Source organism: Tasmannia lanceolata, unplaced genomic scaffold, assembly GCF_043159265.1.
Source record: "Tasmannia lanceolata isolate RefF3 unplaced genomic scaffold, GAP_Taslan_0.1 ptg000020l, whole genome shotgun sequence".
Classification (NCBI taxonomy): domain Eukaryota; kingdom Viridiplantae; phylum Streptophyta; class Magnoliopsida; order Canellales; family Winteraceae; genus Tasmannia; species Tasmannia lanceolata.
Genome location: NW_027518697.1, coordinates 2,821,940 through 2,844,442, shown reverse-complemented (window position 1 = coordinate 2,844,442; position 22,503 = coordinate 2,821,940). Strand labels below are relative to the sequence as shown.

The 22,503-nt window shown below is 37.9% G+C and overlaps 2 protein-coding genes across 19 annotated transcripts; one reads left to right on the top strand and one right to left on the bottom strand.

The window, feature by feature from the left end:
• Positions 1–3,747: 3,747 nt before the first annotated feature.
• Positions 3,748–6,831, top strand: LOC143854258 (protein translation factor SUI1 homolog). The gene is made up of 5 exons (XM_077364131.1): positions 3,748–3,906; positions 5,848–5,959; positions 6,085–6,290; positions 6,384–6,437; positions 6,546–6,831. Exons 2-5 carry the CDS (start codon positions 5,923–5,925, stop codon positions 6,588–6,590), a joined length of 342 nt encoding a protein of 113 aa, XP_077220246.1. The 5' UTR covers positions 3,748–3,906; positions 5,848–5,922; the 3' UTR covers positions 6,591–6,831.
• Positions 6,832–14,166: 7,335 nt separating this feature from the next.
• LOC143855087 (uncharacterized) lies at positions 14,167–21,713 on the bottom strand. 18 transcript variants are annotated; one of them, XM_077365263.1, is made up of 9 exons: positions 21,570–21,693; positions 19,809–20,152; positions 16,683–17,917; positions 16,013–16,243; positions 15,548–15,831; positions 15,064–15,289; positions 14,942–14,966; positions 14,737–14,822; positions 14,167–14,450 (listed from the first exon to the last, which is right to left on the bottom strand). In XM_077365263.1, the coding sequence occupies exons 2-5, from the start codon at positions 19,809–19,811 to the stop codon at positions 15,693–15,695; spliced, it is 1,608 nt and encodes a 535-aa protein (XP_077221378.1). In that variant the 5' UTR covers positions 19,812–20,152; positions 21,570–21,693; the 3' UTR covers positions 14,167–14,450; positions 14,737–14,822; positions 14,942–14,966; positions 15,064–15,289; positions 15,548–15,692. The 18 variants fall into 18 exon arrangements, with proteins under 18 accessions (XP_077221378.1, XP_077221371.1, XP_077221373.1 ...); XM_077365256.1 differs by having other exon boundaries at positions 14,942–15,289; XM_077365258.1 differs by having other exon boundaries at positions 14,167–14,822.
• Positions 21,714–22,503: the final 790 nt, after the last annotated feature.

The following is a 22,503-nucleotide window of genomic DNA, read 5'->3' as shown; positions in this document are numbered from 1 at the left end:
GCAACAGGATCAGGAACCAACCTGTGAGAGTTTTTATATGGTGGGTGGCCGTGTATGCACCAGCAGTATAAAAATTTAGTGGGGCCCATATTGTTTGGATGATCCAAACCATTCATTTGTTGGGCCGTGACATACAAAAAACTCTTATCCATGGGATGAGACTAGCTGGCCCAATATAGAAATCTCTATGGATGGGAGGGTTAGGATGATCCGATGGTGAAGATTTTCTGGGCACACTCTAATCTAAAGATGTTTTCTAATGTGATGTTCAATATTTTTCAAAAGGTAGGGTGGACCCACTTAATAGGATGATCCAAACCGTTCATTTGTGAGAGACTATATATGCTGGCCAATGTAAATTCATTGATGGTTCCTTACCCTCGTGAGCCTTATACTCACTAAAAGACCATTTTGTCCTCCTTTAATATGGTGCAACTTGGGTCGGGCTGTGGCCTCGCCAATCCGACCCGACCGGACCCGATCTCCATCCTCTAATTTTATCTTTGATTTTTTTTGGGTTATTGGCCCCGGGTGAACCCGAACCCAACCCAACTCAACCCGACCTGATTTCGGGTTAGATGGGTTGGGTTAAGGTTGAGAGATTTCGAGGCGGGTTGGGTTACGGTTGACCATCCTCACCCCCGAGGGTCGAGTTGGGTTGGGTTGGGGTTGAGGGGATGCTATCTCAAGTTGGGTCAGGGTTGGCCTCAAGCTGACCCGAGTTGTTGCACCCCTATCCTCTACTGCATTCTTTTGGTGCCTCTGCTTGTTGTTTGCATTTGTTGCACCGTTGACCATCAATTCCACCTAGAAGAAGAAGAGGGAGAAGAAGAAAAATAATAACAAGAGCTGACGGTAATACTGGGACGAGAGAGAAGAAAAATAAAAAGAAGAACAATAACAAAGGGGAAGAGGAAGAAGAGGAAGAAGAAGAATAAAAAGGAGAAGAATCGGCAAAAACTCAGATTAAATCGATAAGTCGAGTTGAATTGATGAAAATAAGGATCGAATCATAAAAAAATCATCTTAGATTGGTAAAAATTCATGCTGAATGGTCAAAAAATCAGGTTGAATTGGTAAAAATTCAATTTTTTTTTATCGATTCAACGCTATTTTTACTAATAAATCTAAGTTTACATCACCTGAATTTTGTTAATCATCTGTCGTTTTCTGCCCAATTACGATTTTAAGTCGATAATTTGTCGATTTTGTACTAATTTTTCTTCTTTGAATGAAGGTTGATGGCGATAATCAAACGATGCATCGGCCAGAGAGCGAAAAACCAGTATACGTAAAAAGTAAGAAGGACAAATTTCTGTTGGTTTTAAGTTTTAACTACAAATGTTATTTTTAGTAGTTACCTAGAAAAATGTCTTTTACATGACATAGATAGAGCTTAGGAACATAAGGTAACGGTATTGCTTAAGAGACATGTACTAATATAGGATATTTAAATCTCTTTAGAAAGAATATCTTTTGTCTCTGTTGGGGCAAAAATCCTACACCCCACCTTTATAAGAGAAAACAAATCCTTCAAGAAGGATTTCAAATTCCAATTAGGCAAAAATGTACCTGAAATTTGAGTGATGAACAAACCGTGATCAAATTATTATTGTTTCGAATGCCCAGTGAACAAGGTCCTGATAATTCGTTTAGTGTAAAGAGAAAATTTGTTTACCAAGGAATAAGACCGGTGAACACCTTCTTCGATACAGTGTTCATTGATGTCTTCACTGTATACAATCAAATTACAAGAAGAGATTGCAGAGCGAGGAAAAAAATATGCATTACAAATTACTCATAGATAAAAGAAAAGATACAAGTTGCATGTAGATTTGGCCGCCGTAGTGCCAAATTTCTTTTCTCCCTATGGCTCTGTTCACTTGATTTCCTTGGAGAGCAAATCCCTAGAAAATAGCCTCTTTTTTCCTTGACAAGACAAAATTCTGGTGTTCACTTGCTTTCTAAGGAAAATAGAATTACACATGTGGAATTTCCGCAATAAGTCAAAAAATGACATGGAAAAGCCCATCCCCCCCGCCCTTTAGGGATTTCATTTTCGGCCAAAAACACACGGATTTCGTTTCCCTGGAAAACTAGTGCAAAAAGAAGGGCAAGCAGTTTCCCTGGAAACCTTTTCCCGCTCAACTGAACAGTCCAGAAACAGTCCAAGGAAACCTTTTCCTGCACAGATTCCTTGAATTTTCTTTTCCTAATGCCACGTCAGATTCCCGGGAAACATTTTCTTTTCCTTTCCTGGGAAAACAAGTGAACAGAGCCTATATTTACACAATTTGATTCTGGCAATTATTGATCAACCGCCTTTTAACTGCTTGTCTTTCTTACACCTGTCCTTTTCAACATATGGATGGATTAGTTCAATCGCCTTCCAATTTCAACCTGGGCATTCGAATAATGCACATGCCGAAAATCTAAATGTTACATGTGCTCCTTTTATGATCTTGAATTTAAATTTCTGACAATTATGGCATTTGAGTGGGAATTTTGAAGGTGTCACCTCATTGGAATATCATTTTGGGGCTTTATGTAATTAATCATGTAACCCACTCAATAATACAACACTTGAGATTGCTAATTTCACGTTTGCACCATTTAAATCCTTTCAAAATTAGTAGCCTTGCCCCACTCTCCTTCTCTAACTTTCTTAATTGAGTTGAAGTCATAAAGAAATATAAGTTTAATAAGGTATCAAATAGTTAAAAGGAAATATAGTTATAAGGTTTTAAATAATAGGGGGAGGGGCATACGGTACGGATTAGTTATTTAATAGCTATTAGGAAATTTTCATTTACAATTGGGCTTTATGGGAAATGTAATAACCTCTTGACAGCTCTTTAAATACTAAAAGACAAGATGTGTTAGTGAAAATATCAGAACTAGGTTGTGCTGAAATCATTTTAATAGTGTAAGAAAATTGATTATTTAATAGTTGTCACCCATATGATTGTGAAACTATAGGTATGTGATGTCTCGGGAAACTTTTGACCTATTTGAAATGGGTGAGATGGGGTCGAACCTTTGACCTAGTGAGGGCACACCCACTAAGGCTATGACAGTGGTCCCAAAAGGACAGGTTGATGATTTCCCTTTTTACCATATATGAGAAAGACCCGGATTTGTTCTGTGGGCCCCATAGTACTTAATCTAGACCATTCATCCGTGGGCCACTCCTTAGAATCGATTCAGCCATTCACTGCCACTATGGTGGACCCACTAGACGATTTTGACTGGAGCATCTATCTTATTATCAGGTTCCGTGAAAAAGCAAGTATACGGAGACATCTCAGTGTATAGCTCACTAGGAATAAAGTAAAATAGAGATTCTCCTTCTCCACTTGTCTGACATACACGGTATATATCCCTTCCCCAAAAGTATAAATTAGCTCGAGAAATGAAAATACAAAAGCAATGATAAAAAAACGTTACACGTGTCGCACTCCTATTGCATTGTAGAGCTGTTACAAACAACAAGCCCACTCGAATACTGCCACGCGTTCCCTAACTCATTAAAACATCTCGTTTCCATTTTCTCACGACCCATTACAAAATCATTATCGCGCGATATAATTAACACAAGGGTGGGCCCCACCTCACCGATCCTTTTTAAAAGGTACGGTGGGTCCCACCCACTACGGTTCGCGTACGCACCGTATTACAAGAAGGAGTATGTACTGTCTCCCAGTGACCCATCCTTTTAACCCGAGGTATAAAGATTCTTAACCCGGGTTAAGTTGTGTGGTTTAGAGGAGTTCTCTACCGTATAAATACATGACTCCCGATACAAACCACTCATTCAGAGCCTTATCTTTCTATAATTTCCATAGCTCCGAAGTTTCCGAATTAGGGTTTTCTTCAATAATTCCGTAATCCTAGCTTCCAAATCAGGTGATATTTCTTCTGCTTTTTTCCTTGATTTTGTTTCCATTTTTATTTCCTGATCTTGTGTATGATCTCGATGAAGATTACAATGTTTCCTTATTTATAATTTTTAGGGTTTTTAACACCCTGAATTGAGCAGATTGCTGAGGAAATTGCTCGATCCATTTGTCTACTCTATGAATTCTATCTTCGTTTCTTATTCATCATCTCTGTGAAGAATCTGTTTCCTTTTATGTAATTTTAGGGTTCCGTTTTCCAATAACCTAAATCATTCAATACCTAGACGAATTCGTTACTGTTCTGGTTTTTTCCCGTTGATCTCGTTTCGATTTTGTTTGATCTGTAACGCTGTCCGTTTACTTTTTGGGTTCTGTTTTTAGATTTGACGCTTGTTTCATTTAGGGTTTAATTTTTTATTTGTCTATTTTATCTGATGATTTGTTGACTCCTTGATCTGTTATGTGATTACACGATTGTAAGCTGTTTTCTCTTCGTGTCGTTATTGGTTATTAATTTGATCTTCTCTGTAAAGTTTTTTGGTATTGTGTTTTGAGTTTTTATGTTTGGATTATATCAGGTCCTTTACCTTCCAAAATAAATAAATTATTGGGGCCTTTTACCTTTTTTCTTAAAAATACTTAAAGTTAAAATTGTAATTATTTTCCTTTTCTCTGCCCTTTCGTGTCGGGTTTTTGTTTATATAACTTCTTTATCTGAGATTTTCCTTAATGATAGGTTATTTTCTCTCACTCCTGTATGAACTTCTTGAGTATTTGATATAAACTTTTGTGCAGGTCTTTTGTTTTATTTTTATGCATGGGCATGCATAGATCTTTAAATGGTTATGGTGGTTTTGGATTATCTTTTGAATGGGTTGTGCAAGAAAAAAGTTGCTTATTTTACTGCCATGTACTGACCATATATATAATCAAACATCGTTTATCACCATGGCTGAGTTGGTTTGTTGTATATGAACAATTTCTAATCATTAAATTACATGCAAGACTCTTTTAGCCCGTTTGTATGCAGAATGTTTGACGTGGTATTATTGTTTATTCCTGGAATGCTTTCGGATTCAAGTGCGCCCGATTTTGAAGCACTTGGAGCATGCAAAAGATTTTAAAGCACTTGGAGCAAGCTCAATGTTATATTTCTTCTTCCATGGTAGCATCCTAATAGCGGACAATATCCTTCAGCACAGGGTTGTCAGTTCAAGCCAACTGAGCTATAAAAAACAAAGAAGAAGAAAATGAAACAAAAAGAAAGGGGCCATTTACGACCATCCTTATGTTTCACACCTTTATAGCTCCCCCAACCAGGAGCTGACTCGAGCCATCAGCATTTTTGCTGTTACTGTGTTGCATGCTTAGTACCTATAGCTTGGCTATTAGTAAATAAATAAAAACTATAGCTTGGCTATTTTCTCTTACTGTGGTTTCACGAAAAATCTATGTTTTTTTTTCTGTTAGTAAATTTGGTGTTGGAACCCATGCTGATGTTGTGACTCCTGTATTGGAAAAAAACAATGCAATGATCTTTTGATTAGTGGAGTCTGAATCCCTTCTAAAGAGAGAGTATCTTGTAGCAAATCAATCTGTTTGACAATTCGGTCTTTTTGGATAAAACCCCGTCACAACATCCGTTTATCACCTTATATTCCTATTTTCATGTTATTTACGATTTCAAGTCCTCAACTTCAATTTTTTTAAAATGGTTTATTTATCTTTTTCTTTTTTTTGAAATGGAAGTCCTCAACTTCATTATGTGTAGTAGCTGCGTATTTTGTGTAAGTGTAAGGCATGTATCCTTTTTTACAGATATGCTGCGTATTTTGTTGATATTTAAAGGGCCTAGACGAGAAGTAGTTATTGTAATGGCCCTGGCTTGACGAAATGTTGCTTGTGCCATTGTGCTGTGGAGTCTGATGACTGAGTTCATTCATTTCAGCTCTGAGCATATTTTGATTAAAGGGAGGAAACACTCTGTTTGTTTCGTTTCTTCGCTTTTCAACAGCCAAGTTTCATGTCTGAGCTTGACATCCAGATTCCTACCGCCTTTGGTACGTTTGTCTCGTCCTTGCAGCTTATACTATGACTCCCTGTAATTCGTAAGCTTGCACAGCCCTTGTATAGAACTTGTATTTTGTGGTTGCTTATTTCGTGTCTCTGGTTTGATGGAGGGCAGATCCATTCGCTGAGGCAAATGCTGAGGACTCCAGTGCTGGGTCAAAAGAGTATGTGCATGTGCGCATACAACAAAGGAATGGTAGAAAGAGCCTGACAACTGTACAAGGGTTGAAGAAAGAGTTCAGCTACAACAAGATCTTGAAGGACCTCAAGAAGGAATTCTGCTGCAATGGTACTGTCGTCCAAGACCCTGAGTTGGGCCAGGTACTACTAGTACCATTTTGCTATGAGATCAAACATGATATAGACATTGTTTTGTATGAGCGGTTTGTTTCTAATGCTATACGATCTATGCAGGTTATTCAGCTGCAAGGCGATCAGCGTAAGAATGTCTCCACTTTCCTTGTTCAGGTACGCTCTCGCTCTCTCTGCCACATCACAGATGGATCTGTCTTTCTTTCTTCTATCTCCAATTTGATCTGTGCACCATGCTAAAATCAATCTTGTGTGTTTGGTCAGGCGGGCATTGTGAAGAAGGAGCACATCAAGATTCATGGTTTCTGAGCACAAAGAGCTATCTATATTTTACTATTGCATGTCAGCAAACATATAATCTAGACTCTGATATATAATATTATCTTTCAGATTTTATTATATATTATAGGTAGAAGTTTGGTGTTCTGGTGGTTGTATTCTGGTAAGTTTGGTGGATCTGATGTTTGTAGTGCCTCTGTGTGATGTTATCATATTATTCCATGGGATGTTGTTTGGAAAACTTGATCTTTAGTAAGAATCCTTTCCGTCATGAGCCTCTCAGTTTCGGTTGAATGTTTATCTTTAGCTACCATGAATTTTTCTTTCTCGTGATAAATCGGGGTCTGCTAGTGGAGATGAAGATGTGAAGTGGCTAAAAATCAGGAAATAGGCTCGATGGTAATACGTTCCTCTGTTGCCATTTAGGCTTGACGGTGGCTGTGCAACCCTAGTAGCACTGCTATTGCTTTGTAAATTTGACCATACAATAGGGGTGTTTTTCAGCATTTCACGGAACCAGAGTTCAGCCCAGCTTTTTAGCTACATACATTTTTCTTGTGGTGCAACTTGGGTTGATTCTTGGGAATTTGGGTAGAGCTTTTACCTTATAATGGGGTTGGGTTCATGTTGATTCCATTTCATGTATTTTAGCAAAAGATGTGTCACCGAATTAAACCCTCTGTCTTGTACGGTTTCCCTCTCCCTAGCGACTCTTTCACGAGGCAGGTGTGACTAGAGTGAGTTTCGTCTTTATTTTCCAGACGAAATCCCGTTTTGCTAGCTGCCCACTTTCATAAACATTTAAAGAGAAAGGGAATTCAAGGACGAAAATGCCCCTTAGCATTCGTTTTACTGTTTACATTCACCTTTTACCTTCTTCAAAGCATATGAAGAAGATGGTTTTTTGGCGAAATCTTCTCTCTCTCTCTCTCTCTCTCTCTCTCTCTATAGTAGTCCTTTTTCGCTTCGATTACGCTGTTTTTGGCTTCGAGTAACTATTTTTAGCTTCATCGCCTCGATTACACTCGTTTGGCTTTGATTACGTATTTTATTTTGGAGAATGAGAGGGAGAAAGAGCTTCAAACCGTTTTTCAACAGCAAGAGGGAAACCCTAATTTTAATGGAAGATTGAAGGAGGAAGAGGGGCATAGAAAGCAACCCTAGTGTTTATAAAATAAATTTTCATTTCTTCCCTTAAAAAGTAACAGAGAGAGAGAGAGAGAGAGAGAGAGAGAGAGAGAGAGAGAGAGAGAGAGCTTGTACCGGAGCGGAGAAGATCTCACCGGAGAGGAGAAGATAATGTTAGAAAAAATGTAAAATGTAAGGTTAAACTTGAAGGTACTAAAGGGGCATTTTCGTCCTTGAGAATTAGAAGCTAGAAAAAACAACAGGTGAAAAACTAAAAATGTCAAAACGTAACGTGTTAATCTTATTCTTTGCCGGGTTACGGGTTGGGTCAGGTTGCCTGATGCCCAACCCAACCCAACCTGAATTTTGGTCGGGTTGCCAAACCCGGACACGGACCCGAACCCAACCCGAATTTTGTCAACCTGACCCGCCCAAAATTCGGGTTCAACCCGACCCAAGTTGCACCCCTAATATTTTATTAGGGTTTTTGAAACAACCAACATTTTTTTACCATTTTTTCAACACTAGAACACGTCACGGTAGTTTACCCTTGTAGTCATACACGTTTCAATAATTTTTTCTTGGAATTCAATGCTCCTCCGACATTATCATTTCATCATAATGATTTGGAGGAATTCAATACTGCTCCGACACTCACGCTATGAAGTCACGGAGGACTATGAAGTCACGGAGGACCCTTGAAGCTCAATTAGACCATCTTGTTTGTCTTTTCATAAAAAGACAGACAAAGGGGTAAATGCTGTCCTCTTCAGGAAGACAAAAGCCTGAAATTTAGATGCTCTCTATGGTTGGACTCTTCTTTTTTTATCGGGGAAGGAGGCTTCTTAATAAGTGCTCAACCTTTGTTGGTAAACCAAATAAGGGAAGTGATTAGGAATTTTTTCACATTAGATGCTCTTTTGGCAAGATTTTCTATGGTGGTGTGGCCGTAAAGTCCAGTATTTTTCAAAAAGTACTGTGCCCCAAAGAAACATTCATTTCTTGGACCACAACGTAAATAGCTTGTGCCCCCGCGCCCCCCCCCTCCTTCCCAAAAAATAAAAATAAAAATTACATGGTATGATCTTAACCCTCTGATGTATAGAGGGACATGACATTATGGAAAGCTCCATCCATCCATCGGAGGTTTAGGATCATCCCATGGAAATGATATTTAGGGCACAACCTATTCACCTTATGGCCCAACAAAAGAACGGCTTGGATCATCCTATGAAGTGGGCCATACAGTGCTTTTTGAAAAATACTAGACTATACGACCACACACCAGATAAAATCTCCTATTTGGCAATGAGTAGATCTAAAAGATGACTCTAATGGGATCCGCTTGTTGATCTGACGGTATATATTTCATCAAAATTCTGACATAGGTGTTTTACATTGGTCATTTAACAACGATCAATAAAGTGGCATCTTTGCGTGACAAAAACCAATAGTATGAGTGGGTCCCATTGTTTGGTGACCCTGGTCCACTCATTTGGCAAGCCCCATATTGGATGGAGTAAGACATCCTTGAAATTTGATCCAACCACAACCCATTTTAAGGGCGGTGCAACCATATACTATATCAAATCCAGTCATATCATTTTTAACTTTACAATTCCGAAAGAGGACTGATTTGATATCCAAACAACCATGTTTTAATAATGAGACAAATCAGCATTTTTTCTTTTACATTTTTTACCGGCTCTCCAAACCTACTACAAATTTAGAAGTGAAGTGATATATTCACCCCTATTTTTTTATATTTGTGACAGCCCCTGCAGTGTATTTATGACTACAGAAGAATCAATAAAGAACCCAGAAGGGTGTGGCTCTTTGGCGTAAAGTCATGGGTTTGCTCCCCAGTGACGAGCGTTCAAATCCCCCCTTGCTTATCCGATGCGCGTGGTTTCCGGGTGATTGCGCACATCCGTAGGGAAATAGTCCTTCCCCCGAAGGGGGTGGGGACACGAGTGCCATTATAAAACATGGGAGTGTGCATAACAAGGCCAATTTTAAATGGGTGAAAGTACTGTTTTTGAGGAGATGTTTATGTATACACAAGGATCTGCTGGGCAATTTCGCGGAAAGCAACTTAGAGGCTGACTTTTGCATGAGAAGACAGTGGGGAAATTTCGCCGAAAGCACTTCGCATATGAAAAGGACAAAATGACTTTAAAAAATGTAGTTTTCACTTTTCACAGGTCGTTGCATGGAAAAGAGAATGATTCCATTTTGATTAAACAGGTCCGCTTTTCAATAGCAGTGATGTGGCCTTTAATATAGGGAAATGATATCTGCACAACCATGTTTTAATAATTGAACAAACACAGCTTGTCTTTTCTTTTATTAATCGGCTTGTGAGAACTTTTTGGGAACTATAATAACCTTTGACAGCTCTTTAAATAATAATAATAAAAGAGAAGATGAGTTACAGCAAATATCAAAACATGGTTGTGCTCATATCGCTTTCCCATATCCAAATCTCCTTTGGACACTTTCTCCATCATAGATTACATCATCTCCAATACACCTAACGTTCAAACCCCAATCCAAATTCAAACTGAACTCCTTTTGCAACTACCAGTCTTCCCTTCCTTCCTCTCTAGTTTACTCATAATTGGCTTTTTCCATATTTCCTGTATTTAAGCGCCTCCGTATCCCAACTTCACCAACATAATTGAAAAGGAAATTGAAACGTCTTGGGTAGTCTTCATTTTGCATATTTCCTGAGAAATGGCTGACTTATATCAGTCCTCTGATGATATTTCTGAGGATTCTCGAGGTAACCCGTTTGAAATTAATGGCTTTCTCTCCTATTAGAAAGAAGACTATTTTGTTTTCTTCATTATTTTTGTTGTTTTTCCTTTTTCCTTCCCATCAAATGGCTCTGTTACACAATTTTCCAATGTTTAAGAAGATACCCATTTATCTTACTAGGAAAAAGAACCTTTAATTTTCCTTCAAATTTTTGGCAATTTTATAGTCTCTCTGTTAACTAGTTTCATGACATGCTATTTCTCCTTTTGGGTGTTTCCTAATTTTTATCTTGTGATTAATTGTTTCAGAGGGAACCAGTCAAGATTCTAAGCTGGAGTTCTCAGAGGATGAGGAGACACTTATTGAAAGAATGTTTAATCTGCTTGGAGAGAGGTCTGCAGTCTTATCTGAATTTCTCTCTGTTTTGTCTAAGGTCAATGTTTAGAACTGTATAGATCAAACAACTAAGCTTTTTCCTCTGTTTTTTCCCCATCTGTTGGAAACTTAATGGCTCAGGTGGTCTTTGATCGCTGGGAGAATCCCTGGAAGAACAGCAGAAGAGATTGAAAAGTACTGGACCTCTAAGTACTCGACAAGTGAATGAATAATGGGAAATTAATGGCATGTTCTCCTACAAAAGCAAGCAATTTTGGGTGTGACTAGTTTGGGTACAGTCTAGCATTTCCAAGCTTCATCAAAGGATATAAAGAAAGAAAAATAAGTATTTTGTATTCCAGTATTTTCTTCAGAGACCAGCCTGTATATATGTTTGTACAAACATTCCTCCAGTTACTAGTTTGTCTGCAAACGACTCAAATGGATTCCAAAGTTGTGTAAATCATCATAGAACTACTGGTTTAAGGTTGGAAACTAAGGTTTCAAGTTGGGAATATTTCTATGCATGTTTAAAAAGATAACAAGATCATAAAAGAGTGATGTGAGTTTGAATGAGAGGAAATTGTCTAGCATTATTTGTGACCAAAAATTCTATAGCATAGCAGTATTGCTGATAAGAAACAGATAAAATATTACTTCCTGCATATTTAAGGAATGTTTAACTTCAGGAGAACTGTTAACCATATCATCCATGCACTCCAGTGTATGCCATCAGGTACCAATAAACACAACAGGGGCTCCAATAAATCTTGAAAGATTGAAGAAAGAATCATATGTTAGACATAGAAGTAATCCTGTCAAAGATTCTAAAATGATCACCAAAAGAAAGCGAGCTGAAGTTTATGATCTCTTATTCCAGTATTCACACCCCACCCTTCATTGTAAATTTGTAATTTTTTTGGTCGGCTGTTCGCAGATTATTGGAAATTGTAATAACTAATAACCAATGAGAGAGTCAAAAGATAGGGTGCAAGTATCAAATTAAGGGTGTTAATATTAGCATCTATTGAAATTTTCTTGAAAAGGAAGAGAGCCCGTGTGTAAAACATATCAACCTAGTTCTAAAAACTATCAAATCAAAAGGGAAAGGAACCCTACATCAACTTTTCCGCACCCCTACTAAGAAGAATTTTCCAATCCAAAACCATTACGAAGTTGGAATCTGCTGATGCACTATCGATTTGGTATGGCTATCTAAATGGGTGACAAGGAATGGGGATCTGGACTATTGACTTGGTATGATTATCTAAGAAGATAACAAGTATCCTCTTAGAACCCTGTTTCTATCACTTGCAGGTTAGGTTGATGGCTGCCCAAAGGCAACAGGTTAAGTTGATGGCTGCCCAAAGGCAATAATCTAAGGCTACTGAAACACTACATCTTTTCTTTGCAATGAAAACAATAAGATGTCACTCATTGCATTACTCAATAAGATGCCACTCATTGGATTACTCTCATAGCGGTAAGAATGCTATTAAATTACATAGCATCCTCTCCAGAATTATATGAAGAACATGATTTCTCCAACTGGATCATCTTACTTCAATGATAAAAAAAGGGACAGATCGGGTTACAAACTCCAAATTCAACAACCAGTCTCACTAGCCCGTGAGAACAACTTGGCTCTGATAATCATTAACAGTTCATGTGTTTTATGTAACCCTATTGGATCAATCTAGCAAGCTCTGAACAACAACTTTATTGCTTGTCGTTCCTAAAAAACTCACCTACAACCTCTGTTAGATCTGCTTGCAATGATACACTTGGCGAAGAATTTGGCACCAGTGCCAATTGTAGAAAAATCTACACTTTAACAGTATAAAACGGTAAATCGATGAACACAGAAACAGGGAAATACAGCAAGCCACTATGCTTGAATAACATAATAACATACAACCCAAGATGCCAGCATAAGCTTTGCCACAGCAAAGCTTTGAAACAGAAATTCAAATGGTTGACCAATATGCTTTTGTTCTCAGAATTCACCCTAGCCAAAGGTAACTTCCATTCTATTTCCCACCCCAAACCCTGTGCTAATTACTTAGGAAATTGATATATGAAAGTTCTAGCCAAATGCATAAACAAGAAGAACCCACATGGAAAATAATTAATAAATAGACAAATTACAGATATTACAAAGTTCATATTAGCTTTTCCCAACATGGGTAGCCAATTAGTAAGGCATGATACCCCAACCCATATAACTTAATAAGTGTAACAAATTTTGTTAGGCAATGCAGTAGGGGAACCCCTTTTTTGAATCATGAAATATATGAAAGGGCATGGCCGAATGATCCAGGTGTTTAATACAAGGAAGCAAAACTAAGTGACAGAAAAATGAAAAAACGCAACTACAAAACATCTTGAGAGTGCCAGAAATAGTCAAAGGTCACTGAATCAGAAGGGGAACCCTGTTTTCTATCTTGTGTACCCAAGCATGACCATGGTGTTGTCCGTGAACCACATTTTCATTGAAAAGCAGCAACAAACTAAAACAAAAGAAGACACATGAAAGAGGACATTTGATAACCATACATAAAATAACGATCTTTGATATGTTGGCCTTAGACTCACATTTGAGGTGAAAATAATCTAATGCTTCGGGAAGTGCATACATGGAATGGGAGAACGGCAGGTTCATGGAAGAGTCAATTGGCAACAAAGAATGACAGGAGATAATGTTTGCTGTTGCTATGTCAGGGGGTGGAATTTAGGAAGAAATCTAAAATCAGTTCAGAAGCCTTCCAGAGTTTGATGAAGTTATAGAGCGAAATACAAGGGGTTTGATATGTTCAAAGAGGAGAAAAATCTTAGTGCCTGAGCTTTTCTTAGAACATCAGATGTACAATGTTGAAAACATTCATGGAGTCAATGAGTTGAACGTTTTTGAAAACATTGATATCAGCTGACCACTGAAACACAACAGCATCAATGGTCCAATAGACAACACAAACTTGATAATATAAATACTGTTTAAGCACACCAGCAAAAAACGAATTAAATCAGTTTCCCTAATGCAGGATTCCTAAAGATGGCTTGCGGAGGGGAAATTTTTTTCTTGAAGTCAAAAGCATCTGCTTAGCCATGTGTGGTTGTTCACATAGTAAGCAACTTCTGGAGTTCTAAACCAGCAGTAGAGAACTAGAGACCACAGTTTTTTAAAACCAAAAATATAGTTCGCAATCATAATAGGGAAGTATCCTAACTCCCCCGCACCAGTTGATGATATGAGAGATTTTAACAATAATTGCTGGCCATGAAAATTGAAAATATCATTAACCTGCCAATAAGTTTTAGAGACTGACCTCACGCCAATAAGAGATTCCTAAGAAGAGAACAACATAAAAATCAATTATGTATCTATGGTTAAGAACACGCAATCACTTCTATGGAAGCACAAGAGACAACCTACAAAGATGTATGATTACTTTACAAGGAAGAGACTGGTTTCAGAGACCAAGCGTGAACGAACTCCACAATGACAGTTCTGAAACAGCAAACGACGATCATGTACAAGTCCAAATTTTCCAGCTACAAAAGGTTTCAAACAAAATAAAGGTCCACGTCATCAAGCTTCATTTAATTGTCAAGAACATGTCGCATAGCCTGCAGTAGAAGAGACAAGCTCCAGAAATGTACGATGAGATTAATAGAAAAAGATTACAGAAATAAGAGGAATGTTAAACTCATTTTTGCAAGGGTGCCCCCCATTGGCAGCACGTCACCATCATGCATTTATGACGGCTGCAAGTCAAAGAGTATTAAATGCACTTTGGTGACTTGGAACCAATGGGGGCGCCCTTTCAGCCCATTTTGCAAGGGTGCCCTCAAGTTTAGCATATCTCCAAAAAAAATATTAGAAGAACCAAAATGCAGAAGGGCATGTCTTCACCATGCACTAATCCAGACAATTCAGGCAATGTGGCATGGTGACTGGGCTCCAGAAATGAGATGTCAAATTGGGAAGGTTCATGTACTCTGCAAAGATCAGTTTGGAAAAGGCAACTAGCAGTCACGATCTAGTCCAAAACTTCTGGGTACGTGAAGTGCTCGAACATAACTATGGTACATGTCATCGAGCTTTATTTTCAACTTACCATTAAGAAAATGTCATCACATAGCCTGCAGCACAAAGTCAATCTCTCGAAATGTACGGTAAATTTAAAAAAAAAAAAACAAATAGAAAGATCATAATGCACAAAAGCATGTATTCACCCACACAATTATCCAGTCAAGTCAGGCAAGGTGGCACAGCACCTGACTTCAAGAGACCAAGCAGTGGAATTGGAGATGTACAAGAACTCCACAGTGATCAGTCGGAAAAAGGTAAATTAGGATCGTTTGTTCATGTCCAAGATTTCCAGGTGCACAAGGTACTATAAGGTACAGGTTCTCAGTCACAAAAAAGAAGGTACATAACTTTCATTTCTAACCGCTCGTAAACCCTGAAATAGGATTTCATACAAAGTGTCATTTAAGGTAAGCTAATTAAATAATAAGAGGATAAAGCAGACACTCATAAAAGAATTCATGTAGTCTGTAGCTTGACCTAAACAAGAGTCCACACTCATATTAATATTTTTGCGTTTGGAACAAACTCTAGCCTTAAAATGTGACCATACAAAGCAAAATTTTTAATTAGTTTTATAGAACATAAACAAAAGTGATTAGAATGTAAGAGTATGGTTTTAAGTGATACTTGCCATGTACCCATAACCTATATCATATTGGATTTGATCATTTGAAACATATTTGAGACAACTAAAGAGCCCAAGGACCTCTGAGAAGTTCAAAATCGGTAAACTAATCTTGGACCAGCTCCAACTATGATAAACATGAATAAAAGCTTCAACGAGAAGATGTCTTTGATTTCTCCACCAAGACAACCCGGCCATTCCACTCTGTCTGGTCAAGAGCTCGGATCGCTGCGTCCGCATCTTCATCTCTTTCTAGGGATAAAAAGCCAAAACCACGAGAATCCCCCGACCTTGTACACAAAAAAAGGAAAGGCTTCAGTCGCAGTAGCAAAAAACAGGTTTGAACATTTATTTTACCTATTTACTTTTTTGAAGCAAAATATATAAATAAATAAAAAGTTGGCAATCACCTCTTATCCCGAACTATGCGAACTATGCAAAATATATAAATAAATAAAAAGTGGCAATCACCTCTTATCCCGAACTATGCGAACATCTGTCACGCGCCCAAACCTAGAAAACTTCCTCTCTAGATCCCTTTCTGTAGTGACAAAGCTAAAACCTGCAATAAATAAATTGTTTCCAGGTCTCCCCACTCCAGTACTCCGGTTAGGAGGAGGCGACCAAGGCCGCCTTCTGGGAGAGCGTCGACGAGAATGATACCCTGTAGGAGGAGACCTGTGCCTTGGGGAATACCTCCTCCTAGAAGAGGACAAGCATGAAATTCCATAATGAAATATCACATGAAGAAGAGGAAAACACTAATGAAAATAAAACAAATACACTGAAATGTAAAATAATGTCACGCTGATGAATTTCACCATCCTCTTGTTTCTGGAAAACAAAAAAGAGAGAATAGACCTGAATCCATACCCACTAACAGGCCACGCTTTTCTTCCTGTCACATCAAGTAGACATGATAGACCAAAAAGGACAGCCCACCAGTTTGGTAGGTGCCAGAGGGATTGGAAAACATCAATGGTTCTTTAAAAATGAGGTACAAATTTGCACCAGACGTTTAATGGATAAAAGGTACTTCTTTTCATGGAAAGGGAATTGAAGTTGAACATCAGTAACCTTTTATGTTTCTGAAGGTGAAATTTAGAAAAACCATACACAAATAACTCAAAATAAAAGTCACCTCGGGGATCTTCTGTAACGATCCCTTGCATAAGGGGATCTTGACCGAGATCTATCACGGTAGTCTCTTCTATATCCAGAAGAAGAATCCCTATGCCGGATGGGTGATCGTGATGGGTCCCTGTGCCGGATGGGTGATCGTGATGGGTCCCTGTGCTGGATGGGTGATCGTGATGGGTCCCTGTGCCGGACGGGTGATCGCGATGATGACCGATCCTGCCTGCGATGACCTGGCGGCAAATTTCGCCTTCTTGGTGATGCAGCTAATTTATTCGTAGTAGAATCATCCCTGCGCTCAGAATCTTGTCGTGCTGGCCTCTCTGGAGAATGAGATGGCCACCTTACTGAAGGAGATAAACGGCCATGTGAAGGATCCCTTTTACCATCCAGTCCCAGCCTCTCAGACGAAGGAGAATTTTTCTCTCTAGATGAACCAGGGGAATGTGATATTTCTTGAACAACCATTGGCAGAGGGGACTGCTTTTTCCCTGCAGTTGGTTGTGTTGAAGGAGACCTTTCTGGAGAGACTGACATATGCCTCATTGGTGATGCAAATCTTCTAGGGGTTCTCCCAGGCGAATGGGTTTCAAAATTCCCCCCTTCTGTTTCTCCATTGTCAGATTGTGATTTTCCTAAGTAGTGAGGTCTTTCTTTGTCACCATCATCACTTGAGTAAATTGTCCTTGAAGGGGCCTGCAATTGCCCTTTATAGTGATCAGAATTCCTACCTTCCATTTCCTCAAGGGCATGTTCAGAATTCTCCAATTGTGAATTTCCTGAAAAATCACCAGAATTCTCCTTCGTTTTTCCATCATGGAGAGGCGACTTTCTTGCATGATCAGAGTCTGAATTTCCCCTCTCCATGCCATCATGGTATGACTCAGTATCTACCAGAAAAAGAGGCTTGTCAGTATTACTCATTGGATGAAGAGAATGATCCGGAATTGGGGATGCCGATGGTGTGCCCAAATGGGATCCTCCATGTGGAGATTCACGCCCAAGAGTGCTGACATCGGCAGCCAACAAAGGGGGCCCTAGGTGGTCCTGCTGATTCATATTCACTTGCATTCCGTCACTCCATGTTTTATTTCCTCGATAATAAACTTCATCTGCCTCTTCATCTCTGCTCGCCGCAAGGTTAAGGTCTAATTTTCCAACAAAATCAGAACCATCCTCTTTCTGAAGATCACTCATTGCTTCTAGACTCTTACCATTTGAACCCAAACCCATCCCTACCTGAAATACAAATCAGAAAAGGAAAACATCAGGGATGGTAAACATTACAAGATGGTAAACAGAATAATTCCAAAGGAAAATATTTGTTATACAATAATCAAAAAAATATTATAAAGTAAAAATATGAAATTTGCACAAATTTTAATTCAAATTATTTTCAATTTAAAAATCATTTAGTCTCAACTCAACTCAACTCAACAAAGCCTTTGTCCCAAACTAGTTAGGGTCGGCTAAATGAATCCTTTAGAAAAATTGTATTTAAAAATTATTTATATTTAATTTTAAAATCATTTATATTTAATTTTAAAATCATTTATATTTATTTTTTCTACCTGCAGACAATTTTTTTTTTTTTTTTTTAAATGCAGACAATTTACTCCATTATATTCGGCGATTTATCATATTTTGATGTATCATAGTTACAAAGATTAGATTTGCAAATGAATTGGTGAGATGAATGCATTTGGAACATATTTATGAAGATGTTTGAAGAATAATAAGAAACCAGCAAGTATTTCTCCATTTAAAGCATATTTATTCTTAACACAATGTTTTTTCCTGGACCTAAAAGGCGTACTTTAACGCCATTCGGCGATTTGTCATATTTTGATGCATCATAGTTACGAAGATTAGATTTGCAAATGAACTGGTGAGACGAATGCATTCGGAGCGTATTTAGTGAGACGAATGCATTCGGAGCGTATTTATGAAGATGTTTGAAGAATAATAAGAAAACTGAAAGTATTTCTCCATTTAAAGTATATTTATTCTTAATACAATGTTTTTCCTGGACCTAAAAGACGTACTTTAAGGCCATGTTTGGCAACTAGGAATTATTTTCATGATAAATGAGATACCCTTGTTGCTTATTTTTGGGAGGATAATAACCACAAATTGTTACTTAAAAAAGAAAATGACACATGTGATGCCCAAATTAAATAATTGGAAATAAATAATGCAGAGATAACTAATTTATGCAACATTAGAAGATTTCATTAATAATAAGGAGCCAAGATTGCTAACTTGTGAAGAGGCTAATACTTTGGTTCCACTCTAGGTCCCCAAATCGGCCTCCATATCATTATTCTTCTTACATTTTATACTAGAAGCATCCTTTCTTTGAAAAATAAATAATAGCAATGATGAAAAGGAAACTTGCCATCACAAATGTTTTCTATATATACATGAAATGATACTCCCACCTTCTTTCCTGGTCTTTCTACTGTTTCTTTTGTTAACTTTGGTTTTTCATGAAAAAGACAATATTAGAGGCATGTTTGGAAACCATAAAAAAAAGCTCCATGAAATATTAGTGGGGGCAGTTGCGAGAGGATAAATTCGAGAGAGTGGGAGTGCGGGGAAAATGACAGGAAATTTTTTTTTCAATGTTTCTTAATTATTTCTCATGTCTACTATGCTCTGTCTCTCTAATCGTGTACCCTCTTTAAGTCTCTCCCCACAAACATTCATATTTGTCAAACATAGCCTAAATGATTCTTCCATGATAATAGAGTTGGTTTAGGAAAGACTTGGAAATTTAGGGAAAGGCGTAGAAAACTAGAAATATCATTTCCCTCGTATCATTTTCACTCAATTTTCTTACTTGGGACAACCCCCTCTAGTGCAATGACGACTCCTCTTCTGTGCTAGAGGGGGGCTGTCCCAAGTAATAAAATGGGCAAATATATCATTCCATATATTTTAAATCAGAAACTTTTCATTTGGGCAACCAAACCACGTCCTCTTATTACACTTGTGACGTCTAGATTCTGGGGAACGATATCTTTTCGTCCAGAACAGGAAAAAAATTGGCTATCTAAAATCGAATATATCCAAATCCCTTAAAATAGGAAAATTTTTGGCGAAAAACAGGGAGTGTTTAAAGATGTACCATTAGTGGGTTCCACCAGAGGTAGGCAAGCTGAAACTGAACTTTGATTGGTCAAGCTTGGGAAATCCTGTGCCATCTGGAGTTAGTGGTCTTCTTAGAGACAATCAGGGGGTGACACCAATGGCCCTTTTGGGTCCGTTGGGGCGGGGGATGCAAATGAGGCGGAGATTAGAGTGGTGCTCCAAGGACTTCAGCTCATTGAGCCTCTTTGATAGTCTAATAGTAGCAGGTGACTCCCTCAATGTCATAAGATGGATTCTGCTTTAGGGGTCTTCCCTTCACCCTTGGAGGTTTGCTCATTGGATCGATGAAATCAAGGATTGGGTAGCAAGATCGTTTATCTCCTTCAAGCAGGTCAGAAAGTCCAAAAGTTCAGATGTTGATAGGCTTTCCAGAGAGGGTGTAGCTAGAGAGAGGCTAGAGGTTTTTTATTTTCTTCCTCCTTGAGAGGGCTGTATCCCATGAGTTTTCGATGTCATTTGTGTACAGTCCATCTCAGCCACCAAGGTTTCTTCCCCTTTTTATAATACTACTCTCATCATTTAAAAAATATATATATATATATATATATATATATATATATATATATATATATATATATATATAAGCTTAAAAAAATAACTGATCAGAAAGACTGTGACTATCAGAATAACCGGAAAAGATGGTCGAAACATAATGCTCTGGTCAAAGTCTGATATGCATACCAAGATCCTTGCATCTTACTCATTAAAGCACGGATCTTAAATATAAGTTACGGAAATAGTAATGGACATTCTGCACCATATACCTAGTATTTGTTTTTAATTGCTAACTTAATTACCAACTTTTATTTAGTCACGTAATGTTGTAATAGTGGCCCTGCTTATTTAAATAACAAGTCGTTAAAGACGGATATTTAGTCACGTAATGTTGTAATAGTGGCCCTGCTTATTTAAATAACAAGTCGTTAAAGACGGATATCTGCAATGTTTAACAGTCACATTTTTTATTCGTTTGTCCCAAATGATTATTAATAGGTTTATTGGTGTTTCCTTAAATACTGAATACTTATAATATAAATGAAATTTCTCTGTATCTACCCATTCTTCCATTCTTTTCCATGTTTTGTGATTTATTCTACACTAAAATAATAATAAATATTGAGTCTGGAATTTCAATAATCAAGAAAATTTGACAAAGTCTTCAAGGCATTTAGTTCAGTAGACTCAACTGGGCTGAAAATCAAACAAAATCAAATTTTCAGGTTTTCTAACCATGGAGCAAACAAGCACTGAAGGATCCTAGTTTCGCCTGTGCCCTAACACTTAGAAATGAAGGACCCTAATTTCGCCTATGCCCTAAGAAGCACTGAAACAACAGTTAGCAAAACCCTAATTCCACCTATGTCCTAACACTAAACGTTTTTCCATCAAGCCCTAAAAATCGAATCTTTACCCAGAACTCATTTCCATTTCTTTCAAACAAAACGTAGAGAAAAACTAATCCACAAAAAAGGACCCTATCTTCATCAATGCCCTAACACTTATGTTATTCCATTCCATCAAGTTCAAATCATTGAAACTTAACTCCGAAATTCAGAAATCCATGACAGATTGATAAAAAGATGAATAAAAACCAACAAGAAAAAACGTAGACGCACAAATTGCATTATAATCAAGGAATCAAAGGCAATAAGTTGTAATTTTTGTTTGATTTCAAGTTGAGAAGATTTGATGGGAAAGAAAACAGAAACAAATGCAAAATCATCAATGAAATGATTACCGTTTAGGGTTTCTGAGCAGATTTCCAGCGAAATGAAATAGGTCTCTCTCTCTCTCTCTCTCTCTCTCTCTCTCTCTCTCTCTCTCTCTCTCTCTCTGAGAATGAATCAAAATTACAAAAATGAGGTTTTTCAGAGAGAGGGAGAAGCTCTATAAATAGAATCGGATCTGATACGTTTAATTGAGTGCGATTTTATAATAGGTTTCACGTCCGGTGAGTTTAGAAGCTAGAACGAGGAGGGCGCGACCGCATTACAATGTGGCGCGTCCATGTTATTCATCATCCTCTCTAAAAAACAGGGTTACTGATATTGGCACTACTATGTTTTGATAATTGCACAAACTAAGCTTGTCTTTTCTTTTTAATGGGCTTTTGATAGTTTTTTGTGGGAACTTTAATTACTTTATGACACTGATTAAACAAGACAAGACAATCAGTTAGTGCAATTATCAAGAAATTGCAGTGCAAATATCAGTAGAAAAAAAAAACCATTTATACTGGGCTCCACATGTGCGTAGTGTACACTATCTGAAAGCTGACCAAATGTCATTGAGAACACTTTGATTGGATGATCCTAGCCCTTGATCCATCAAGCCTCGACTGGGGTGGGTTCCACATGGGATGTTCAATGAATTTTTGTACCATTTTGATCTTACATATTGGATATCCATTCAGGATAGGCCAATGATCACGTGGGTCATCTCATGTTGTTCTACAAGCTCACTGGTCTTGATTTCACTTACATGTCCCCTTGTGGGACCCAAAAACTCCTATACTCTATACCAGGCCAGGCTACCAGCCTCTTCCAAGGGTAGGGAAAAAGGCTAGAGAGAATCTGTTTGGAGGAGATGAATAATAACATTCTGCATTTTTTCGATTCATGACATTAGAGAGATGAGATAACATAGGTTTTTTCGGTTGCGCTGTTGGAGGA